This window comes from Mastomys coucha, unplaced genomic scaffold, assembly GCF_008632895.1.
Source record: "Mastomys coucha isolate ucsf_1 unplaced genomic scaffold, UCSF_Mcou_1 pScaffold3, whole genome shotgun sequence".
Taxonomy (NCBI): domain Eukaryota; kingdom Metazoa; phylum Chordata; class Mammalia; order Rodentia; family Muridae; genus Mastomys; species Mastomys coucha.
The window spans coordinates 13,411,261-13,422,692 of NW_022196909.1; the positions used below are offsets into that span (position 1 = coordinate 13,411,261).

The 11,432-nt window shown below is 40.6% G+C and overlaps 1 protein-coding gene across 5 annotated transcripts in view; it reads right to left on the reverse strand.

Moving 5' to 3' along the window:
• Ccdc138 (coiled-coil domain containing 138) overlaps positions 1 to 11,432 on the reverse strand; it is a 58,095-nt gene that overhangs the window by 20,805 nt on the left and 25,858 nt on the right. For all 5 annotated transcript variants that reach the window (XR_004112416.1, XM_031348102.1, XM_031348104.1 and 2 more), the window contains 3 exons: positions 8,278 to 8,439; positions 5,425 to 5,541; positions 413 to 605 (listed from right to left, as the gene is read on the reverse strand). Coding sequence is in view for 4 of the 5 variants with exons in the window: in XM_031348102.1 (XP_031203962.1) it covers positions 413 to 605; positions 5,425 to 5,541; positions 8,278 to 8,439 (472 nt within the window). In the remaining variant the exon portion in view is untranslated. The remainder of the gene's footprint in view (positions 1 to 412; positions 606 to 5,424; positions 5,542 to 8,277; positions 8,440 to 11,432) is intronic.

An 11,432-nucleotide genomic window follows, 5' to 3' on the forward strand; every position in this document is an offset into this window, starting at 1 on the left:
TTTATTGTTATAATATTTTATAAATTTTAAAGAATATGACAAAAAAGATATTGTAGGTATTAAAGGGGAGTCTCTGGGAGGAGTGGGGCGTACAAAAGGGAAATAAGAATGTGATTTAATTCTATTTACTTAAAATATGTTTTTAAATGTTAACAAATTCAGATAAATTGAAATCACGTAACTTTTTTCATCATAATGCAATAAAACTTAAAAAAAAAGCGTGCCTCATACTATCTGGCTGACTTTATCTCCTTAAATTCAGCAATTACAAGTAATTGTTTTCAGAATGTGTCACCATTATAAAATAGCTCAAAACCTCATTCTGAAAATGTTGAACAAAGTTGACAATAAAGAAGATGCTTTATTATATAACATTTGCTCATAACGTTACTCAGTGAACAGTCAAGCTTACCTTGAGTTACTGTCTTGAGAACAATTAAGGTTGATAAGAATCTCAGTGACAAGCTGGAGCTCTTGAAGAACATTGCTGTCTTTGCTTTGTTATCCACGGAATGCTCTAAAGAATTATCCTGAGTTCCTTTCATTGTAACTCCTTTAAATACATCTTCCCCCAATCTCCTCAGCGTTGACGTCATAGTTGAATGCTATTAAAAATATACGCAATCATCTATTTTAAATAGTTTGATCAAATGTATGCACTAAAGCAAACATTTATGAAAAATAGAACTGAAAATAAGCAAAATTACAATTAAAACTATATAATTAACTTTTAAAAACCAAGTATGGACTTCTCTTCTAGAAATGTTTTCTTAAGAAATTACGATCAGGTCAAATCTGGTATAGTGAAAAAAGGGGAGTTGGAGTCCTCTGAGCCCACCATGTTCCCTCTTGGGAGCCAGGCCATCCCAAGGTTTTCTCAGAGGACCAGATGAAAGGGTGGAGTCAGTAGGAAGCTCATCAAGCAATGATGCACAGAGAGCATCAGAGACTGAGTGCAGTGGCCCAAGTATGTTCAAGGAGGAAAAACCAGGTTCCTAGGAACCAAAACTAACTTAACTCCTTCCAGCCCTAGCCCTAGCCTCAGCCCCAGCCCCAGCCCAGAGCTTGCAAAGTCTGTCCTGAGCAAGGACACACAAGGGTTTGCTTGTCAAATAACTGACTTCATGTTTTCAGATCTATCTCGCTAACAGATACCCCAGGGTCTCTGAAAACATAATGAATTCAAAAGAACGAAATAATGGGTCAGAATCATGGAAATTTCTCATGGAATAAATTACAAGAAAATGGACAAAACAGAAATAATGGTATCTCCAGAGTAACATGGAATTTGGTGGTCTTCTACAGACTCATTATGACACAAACACGAGGAAGCCATTTCAAAGTACTGGAAATGAGAACGCTTATGCTAGACTTAGAAATAACTTAGAGGTTTCCATGTTGTGACTTAATTCTTCCCACCCTTGTCACTGATTTTCATAATTTTCTACACCTTCATGAGGCTTTGTAAACTGATTCTAAGCTCAGCACTGACACTGCAATGTGAATAGCACATGTCAAATACATATACCAGAAAGGAGGAACAGCTACTCTGAGACTTGGGGCTACCAAATGATTGAGCAGCATTTGGCATCAACACTGTTGTCTGACTTAGATGTACTGTAAGATATCAGAGTCACTGAGGAAAGTATATAATTTTAGGAGCACACAGAATGTTTCTATTCTTAAAAGTCTAAAACAATTAAAACTTGCACCATTCAAAAAAATTTAAAGAAAATGATCACAATAAAATGAAAATTACATAAAGTAAGCAGGGTGAATATTTAAGAAGATGGAATAATCCTGAATATATATCCACCAGCCAACAAAGCTGTGACGTGTGGAACAGGGTGGAGAGTTGGTGTGGTGCTAAGAACACCTCCTGCGCTTGCATAGGACCTGGGTTTGGTTGCTAGCACCCCATGGCAGCTCACAACTCTAATTCCTGTGAGTCAGAGGCCCTCTTTGGATCTCCATAGGTACTGCATACATGAGATGGTACACGTACAGGTAAAATATGTACACACATAATTTTTTTGTTTGTTTGTTTGGTTGGTTGGTTTTTCGAGACAGGATTTCTCTGTGTAGCCTCAGACAAACTGGAACTTGCTGTGTAGACCACACTGGCCTCAAATCAGAGATCCATGTGCCTCTGCTTCCTGAGTGCTGGGTTAAAGGCATGCGCCACTACCACCCAGCTCACATGAAAAAAAAATTGAATTAATTATTTAATGTAAGAGAAAACCAGATGGTCCAAGAGAAACACAAATGCGCAGGCTATGACATAACTCCAACACATTATCCTCTAACACAAACACACAGGCTGTGATATAACTCCAATACACTATCCTCTGACAGGAGAACTAAAAGTATCAGTGGGGATATAAATACCATCAATTAACATTTATAAAACACTCTACAACAGAACAAATACAAAGGTAATAACTTCAACAATACAGACACACTAGCAAAACAAAAACAGAAAGACCTACAACGAACTCCTAAGTAACACATACAACAGGAAAGACGTTCTAAGAGAATTAAAACTCTAGCTAAGAGGCTGGAGAGATGGCTTAGAGGTTAAGAGCACTAATTGCTTTTCCAGAGGTCCTAAGTTCAAATCCCAGCAACCACATGGTGGCTCACAACCACCTGTAATGAGATCTGATGCCCTCTTCTGTGGTGTTTGGAGACAGCTACAGTGTACTCATATATAATAAGTAAATAAATCTTAAAAAAAAAAAAAAACCCTAGCTAAGTTCAATGTAAACAAAGGAACTGGAGAGATGGCACAGCACCCATTAGTGTTTGCTGCTCTTGCAGTCGACTGGGTCTAGCATCCAGGCTAGGCAGCTTACAATTGCTTCTAACTCCAGGTCCAAGGGATCTGACACCCTCCTTCTGGTACAAACCCAAACGGACAGACAGACAGACAGACAGACACACAGACACACAGACACACACACACACACACAAAAATAAAATAAATATTTTTAAAAATGTAAATGAAAATGTGACTATCAAAACCTGTAGGATAAGGGAGCTGCCTCAGGTGGCTGCTGTACAAACAAGCATAAGAACCTGAATGGTGAGGGAGGGAGGGAGGGAGGGAAGGAAGAAGGGAAGGAGACAAGGGAGGAGCGGGAGAAGAGGAAGGAGGAGAGTGGAAGGAGGGGAGGAGGGGGAAGAGAGGAAAGAGGGAAGGGAGGAGCTGCCATGGTAACATACACTGTAATCCCAGCAGACCTGTGAGTTAAGGCCAGCCTAGGCTGCACAGTAAGACTATGTCTACTCAAACACTACCACATACAGAAAGGGATAAACAGTCTCAAAACAATAATCTAAATTTTCAGAAATAAGAGAGCAAAATAAATTTAAAGTAGTAAAAGAAAATGAGAGAAGAAATTAATTAAATTGAAAGCAAAAATGTAGAAAGTAAAACAAAGAAATGATCCTTTGAAAGATCAATAAAAAAAAGTTTAGGAAAAACGACCAAGGCAAGGAAGGGAAAGCCCACGTACTGGGCACCGATGCATAACACGCACTGATGTGTAACACGCACTGATATGTAACACGCACCGATGTGTAACACGCACTGATGATGTGTAACACGCACCGATGCGTAACACGCACTGATGATGTATAACACGCACTGATGATGTGTAACACGCACCGATGCGTAACACGCACTGATGATGTGTAACACGCACTGATGATGTGTAACACGCACTGATGATGTGTAACACGCACTGATGATGTGTAACATGCACTGATGATGTGTAACATGCACCGATGCATAACACGCACTGATGATGTGTAACACGCACTGATGATGTGTAACACGCACTGATGATGTGTAACACGCACTGATGATGTGTAACATGCACTGATGATGTGTAACACGCACTGATGATGTGTAACACGCACCGATGCGTAACACGCACTGATGATGTGTAACACGCACTGATGTGTAACACACACCGATATGTAACACGCACCGATGTGTAACACGCACTGATGATGTGTAACACGCACTGATGTGTAACACGCACCGATATGTAACACGCACCGATGCGTAACACGCACTGATGATGTGTAACACGCACTGATGATGTGTAACACGCACCGATGCGTAACACGTACTGATGATGTGTAACACGCACTGATGATGTGCAACACGCACTGATGATGTGTAACACGCACTGATGATGTGTAACACGCACTGATGATGTGTAACACGCACTGATGATGTGTAACACGCACTGATGATGTGTAACACGCACCGATGCATAACACGCACTGATGATGCGTAACACGCACCGATGCGTAATACGCACTGATGATGTGTAACACGCACTGGTACGTAACACGCACTGATGATGTGTAACACGCACTGATGATGTGTAACACACACTGATGATGCGTAACACGCACTGATGTGTAACAGAGCCGCTGTCTGGACACCGAGGCACATCAAAGAGAAACACTGTGAAAACACTGTCTGTCTCCGTGTAACACTGACTTCAGAGAGCCAAGCACACCGTTCCTGCTTTCACTTTACCATTACATTCCAAATTCTACAGGTATAAACTTGTCAGCGAGACAAAATAATTTGTCTCCTCAAAAAGCACAAACTACAGGAAGCTAGAAAAGTCAGAATAATTGTGTAACTACAAGGATCTGGGGCTGGGGCCATAGATTGGCAGGGGAAGGCCCAGGCCGCCTAACTTACAACCTAACTTTAATCTTTGGGACTCTCATGGTAGACATTGTCCTCTGACCACCCCACGGCTCAAGGGCCCATGGGTACGTGTTGCATACAATATTATAAAACATTTAATAAAAATTGAATCCATAATTTAAAACTTTCCTCAAATTTTATCTCGGGCCTAGAGAGATGGCTTAGTGCTTAAGAACACTTATTGGTTTTGCAGAAGACCTGGGTTCAGTTCCCAGCACCCACATAACTCACAACCCTCTGAAATTCCAGTTCCAGGTTATCCAATGCTCTTGGTTTTGCCTCTGTGAACACTGTATGCATGTGGTGCATACATGTAGGCAAACATGCTATCACCATAAACATATAGACTACAAAGTTTAACAGACAAAAAACACTTAAATACTTAAATAGGTGAAGAACTAAAAGAGTATGCACACAAATTTTACGCAAAAATTATGCAATACTGATGCAAGAGCATGACATTGAGTGAGAAGACATTCCTAGGTTGAGAAGACTGAACACATGAAATTGGTGTACAAGCTGAATAAAGTTCCAATCAGAACCTTAGGACAGTATTGTAGAGAGAAGACTGTTCTCAAACAGAAAAAGAACAGAGTGTATGCACACGTGCTCTCTCTCTCTTTCTGTGAAACATAACCAAGAGAACTGATAGTAAATCAAGTCTGCCAGAAGACAAATTCCAATACCTGTGCACTAGCATCCAGCTGCCTCAGAGTCCAATAGATGAACCTTACAAAAGGCTCGTGCAGTTTGGCATTCACCAGCGGCATCCACTGGAGCTGCTCTGTCATCATAGGCAAAAGCTGCAGGTGGGGGACAAAAGCACAGCCTGCTTAGATATCTGAAACTAACTGCCACAACTTCCCAAACGTGAGCTGAGCGGCTTTTTAGGACCGGTCTAGCTATTTGGTCTACAAAGAAGCCAGTTGAAATTTGGATAATGCATCAAGTATACAATTTATTTGGGGTAGGAAACTGACATATTTAAAAATATTAGGTCTTAAGCTGGGCAGTGGTGGCACACGCCTTTAATCCCAGCACTTGGGAGGCAGAGGCAGGTGGATTTCTGAGTTCGAGGCCAGCCTGGTCTACAGAGTGAGTTGCAGGACAGCCAGGGCTATACAGAGAAACCCTGCCTTGAAAATACCCCCCAAAAAAGAAAAAAAAATAGGTCTTTTGGACTATTTAAGTTCATTATTTAGATATTTTAAACTTCTCTCAAAAATATTTTACAATTTTCACATTGCCTGTTTTATATGAAGACTACTACATTGCTGCTTCTGTATCTACGCTTCCATATGGCCTACGTGAGCTTTCATTCCATTTAGGATTCCCTTTAGCACCTCCAGCCCGGCCAGCAGTTAGGAAGCCCCTCAGCTTTTGTCTGTGTGAGTCTTTGTTTCTCCATTGATGAAAGGCAGTTAGCCTGGAAGGAGTGCGTCTGCCAGCTCTTACACTCAGAGCTTTGTGCCACCCTGACTGTCTCACGAGGCTCTGCTGCCACAGTCACACAGGGTTCTTCTCTGGCTGCTTCAAGACCTTGTCTGTCTTTGACTTTGGACATGTGATAATGTATCTTGGGGTTAATCTCTTTGGAGCTTCTCTTAGTCGGGAGTTCCTTTGGCTTCTTGGACTTGTGTGGCTATTTCCTCAATAAAAATGTGGGCTGTGCCCACCCGCTCTCCTACCCACCAAGCTTCCCCTTCTCCTCCTCCTGAGGCTTCTAATACACGGAGTTAGTAGCATGATGGATGCCCACATGTGCTTCCCTAGGACTTCAGCTCTTGACACTTAAGTATTTTCACTTTTGTAGCATACTTAGTAGATTCCACTCCATGTTGTACCACTTTGTTGCTATTACTGTTGTTTTTCTTCAAGTTCTCTAAAAATGTCCCTCCCATCTGTTTTTTAATCACAAAAGAAAATCAGTCTTAGAAAGTATATCCAATCTGGTCATAACAAATGTATCAGATCGAGTCTCTAACAGCTTTTTATGTTTTTAAATACCGAGCATATCAATATTTATGGCCCTTAAATGATAATGGGTCCTAACTGATTAAAAAAAAAAAACACAACAAAATGTGTCAGGTCTCATCAAGTCATTTCTAAAGACACTTTTTCAAAACTAAGCAATCCAATTTTTCTTTGAATAAATACAGTATCAACCTGCCCTGGTCACCCTCAACTATCAACTTGGCATCACCTAGAGTGCCTGCACTCAGCACACATATATGTAGACAAAACAGCCATATGCATAAAATAAACCTTTTAAATTTAGTATGAATTAATATTGAGGTCTAAAATGAATCATGTTAAAAACTATTGGTATAGACGATTTTCAGGCAAAACTGCATTTATTCCAGATATATAAGTGCACATTTTATAATCCAAGAAACCGGGAGGCAGTGATGAGAGGTTCCTAGTTTACACCATCCTGAAGTACTAAGTGAGTTTGAGGACAGCCTAGGCTGCATATCTAAACCTTGTCTCACAAAACAAAAATACTGTCAACATTTCCCACTTACAAACATGCCAGAAGTTGGGCTGGGGAGATGGTTCAGTGGTTAAAAGCACTTGTTGCTCTTGCAGAGCACTGGGGTTCAATTCCCAGATAGTTTACAGCCATCTATAACTCTAGTCCTAAAGAATCCAAAGCAGGCCTCTGAACTCTGCAGGCCTGTGGTACACATACATACCTGCTCTTGCATAGCACTGGGGCTCAATTCCCAGATGGTTTACAGCCATCTGTAACTCTAGTCCTAAAGAATCCAAAGCAGGCCTCTGAACTCTGCAGGCATGTGGTACACATACATACATGCAGGTAAAATGTGAGGCCAGTGAGATAGCTTGGTGGGAAAAGATGCTTGCCACCAAGCCTGGGGACCTGAGTTCCATTCTTGTGATCCACACAGTGGAAGGAAATAACTGATTTCAGAAAGTTGTCTTAGCCGGGCAGTGGTGGCGCACACCTTTAATTCCAGCACCTGGGAGGCAGAGGCCAGCCTGGTCTACAGAGTGAGTTCTAGGACAGCCAGAACTACACAGAGAAACCTTGTCTCAAAAAAACAAAACAAAACAACAACAAAAAAGAAAGTTGTCCTCTGACCTCCATGCATGTGTGGTGGTATACATGTGCTCCCAAACATACCTAATTAAATAAACAGATGTAATTTTTTTAAAAACTACAATAAAATGAATAAATAAAAATGCCAGAAGCTTTTCCTTACTAAATGATCATGTATTTAAAATTAAAACAAACAAATGAAAATAAAATAAAAATTAAAAAAACCCAAAGAACTAAAAACCTGTGGGCTGCTGACACGGCTCAGAGGTTGAAAGCACCGACTGCTTCTATAAAGGACCCAGGTTAGGATGGAAGCAATAACCAGGCTCACAACCTTCTACTAAGTCCACTTCCAGAATCCAACAGCCGCTCTGGCCTCCACAGGCACCAGGTCACATGTGGTCCTTACATGGACAGAAGCAAGCAGAACACTTACACAGATAAAATAAAAATAAGTCAAATCTGAAAAGCCAACCTTTACACACTTCTCTTGAATGTCACTTCTCTGGGAAGGCTTGGATGGCGGCTTCTCACTGTCTGCACCAGGTTCCTCAGGCTCCACTTTGCTAAGATGGCGGTCTGATATCCAATCCATGAAAACAGTCAACAGCTCATACACTTGTCCACTGAGTACTGCCTGGTGATCACACAGTAAATCAAATGTTTACTTCAGCTGAAAATCCCAGAAAAATCCCAAAGTCACTGAATTTGGTGACTATAGAATAATTTCCCTAAAGTATGTTTAGACAACTATTTAGGTGTTTACCTAAGCAAAAATAAATTCCAAATTAAATATTGTCAACTAATATTAAAAAACATTAAATGCCTGCTTAGATAAGACAAGTAAATTCATCATAATAAGGAAAATAAAAGCATACCTATTGCTATAATAAAGAATTTTCAGTGGTTATATATAGTGGTCCTAGACTATAACCCCATCCTAGCACCAGAGAAGCAGAAACAAGAAGACAGCGAGTATAAGGCCAACCTGGGCTACACAGTGAGACACTGTCTCTGAACCAACAAAAAACATTCTTTTAAGTAACTGTCATCAAAGTTATTTAAGTTTGATAACATAAAAATGTAAAAACGGCTTTAACTTAGCAGCATACCTCACCCTGTTTTAAAAAGCCTAACAACATTGACTAAACGATTCCCAAAACTAAATAGTTTCTATTGTGGGATTTCATATTTTTTCCCATAAAACTTATTTTCTTTGTAATAATAACTTGATATAAACATGATGTGTAATTTTTTCCTGGAAATTCTATTCTCTGGGAGCCTACCAAAACAGGAGAGAAAGAATAAGGCAAAAGTCTAGGGAAATAACTCAATTGTAGAATATTTGCCTAGCATACATGAGATCTGTTCTTGGCCCCACAAAAAAATAAAACATATATTAAAACCCAAGCAGTTGGGCAAAACTGTGAGAGATTTTCTTGAGTAGATTATTTAAGATTGGAAGACCCACCCTAAGTCTGAGTCACACCATGTATAGGCAATAATGTCTGCAAGAGACTAGAAGAAGGCACTGGATTCCCTGGAACTGAAGTTACACAGTTGAGAACTACCATGTGCATACTGAGAACTGAACCCAGGTCCTCTGCAAGAGTAGCCAGTGCTCTTAACCAGTTAGCCATCTCTCCAAGTCAGTACCTGGCTATAAAACTTCCACCTTTTTCCAACTTACATAAAGAACTACAGAATGTATCAAAATGGTTAAAGTCCACAGTAAATACTACTACACAGGTAGTATAAGGTTCACGCTTTGGAAAAAAGATTGCCAGATACTGGCAAGTTTGTGAAGTAAATAGAACTTTATACAATGCTAGAATTATAAAATGCTACAATCACTTTGGAAAACAGACATTTTCAAAATACACATCTACCTTATAACTCAAAAATTCTGGTTCTAGTAAGAATGAAAACATGTCCACAAAGTTCTCACATGTGAATATCTATAGCACTTTTATTTGTAAAATACAAAAGAAACTAAAAAAACACAATGAGTAAAAACAGAATGAATATGTAAACTGTAATAAATTCATATAATGGAATACTACTGACTACACTAATGCAACCAACATGATGAAAAGAAAAGAAAGGTCTCAGACACATGACTATATACCATGCAATCCTATGCACTAGTGCTATAAAATAGGCCAAACATTCTAGGATGGTAGAATTCTGCAGACACCAAACCCAGACACTATTGCTGATGCCAAGAAGTGCTTGCTGACAGGAGCCTGATAAAGCTGTCTCCTGAGAGACTCTGCCAGATCCTGACAAATACAGAGGTGGATGCTCGCAGTCAACCATCGGACTGAGCATGGGGACCCCAATAGAGGAGTTAGGGGAGGGACTGAAGGAGCTGAAGGGGTTTGCAACCCCATAGGAAGAACAACAATATCAACCAACAAGATGCCCCAAAGCTCCATGGACTAAATCACCAACCAAAGAGTACACACACATGGAGGAACCCATGGCTCCAGCTGCATATGTAGCAGAGGATGGATGGCCTTATCTGGCATCAGTGGGAGGGGAGCCCCTTGGTCCTGTGGAGCTTGATGCCCCAATGTAGGAGGATGCTAGGGCAGTGACGTGGGAGTATGTGGGTAAGGGAACACCCTCATAGAAGCAGGGAAAGGGGGGGATGGGATAGGAGGTTTTTGGAGGGGAAAATGGGAAGGGGGATAACACTTGAAATGTAAATAAATAAAATAACCAATTAAAAAAAAAGAATTCAAGTCAATAGCTGCTTTCAACCGGCAGAAATGAATAGGAAAGGGCAAAGAGGAATATTCTAGTAACTATAGTTGTTTATACATGGTATGAGGAAAAGCATTTACCAAACTCACCAAACTTTACATGAGAAAAATATAGTTTGCTGTTATATGTGATTTATACCTCAAGTTAAAAAAAAATTAGGGATTCACAGAGCCCAGTCAGGGGTAGTATTATGATCCCCCCAAAAAATGCAGTGTTGAGAGTTAGGGCTTGGAGGGGTAAAAGTAACTAGATCATGAGAGTTCTGACTCAGGCAGTGATGAACTAAAAACTTAGTCGATGATGATAATCAAGGAGCTAATCATTGCTGGAAGAAGGTGAAAACTAGGAAGTAGGGCTCAGGTGGAGGAACGTCACTGGAGACATGCTCTTCCTCCAACTCTGTTTTCCCGCTATGAGGGGCGCGGATCTGCTGCATTACATGCCCTCCTGTCATCAAGTCCGGCCTCACTGTAGGCCCTATCCTGGTTTGCCTTCTACTGCTGTGAGGGACACTAAGGTCAAAGCACCTTGGGGAGGAAAGGGTTTACTTGGCTTACAGAACCTGATAAGAGTTCATCATAAAATGAAGCCAAGGATGGAACTTATGGCAGGAACCTAGACACAGGAACTGAAGCAGAAACCATGGAGAAGTACTGCTTGTTGGCTTGCTTCTCATGGCTTGTTCAGCTTGCTTTCTTATACCACCAAGACACCTGTCCAAGGGTGGCACCCCACAGCAGAGGAGCCATCAATAAGCAGTCAAAAAACACCAGTCTTGCCTACAAGTAATGTGATAAGGCCCATCCCCCTATTAAGATTTCCTTTTTCCCAGATGACTCTAACTTATGTAAAGCTAACAAA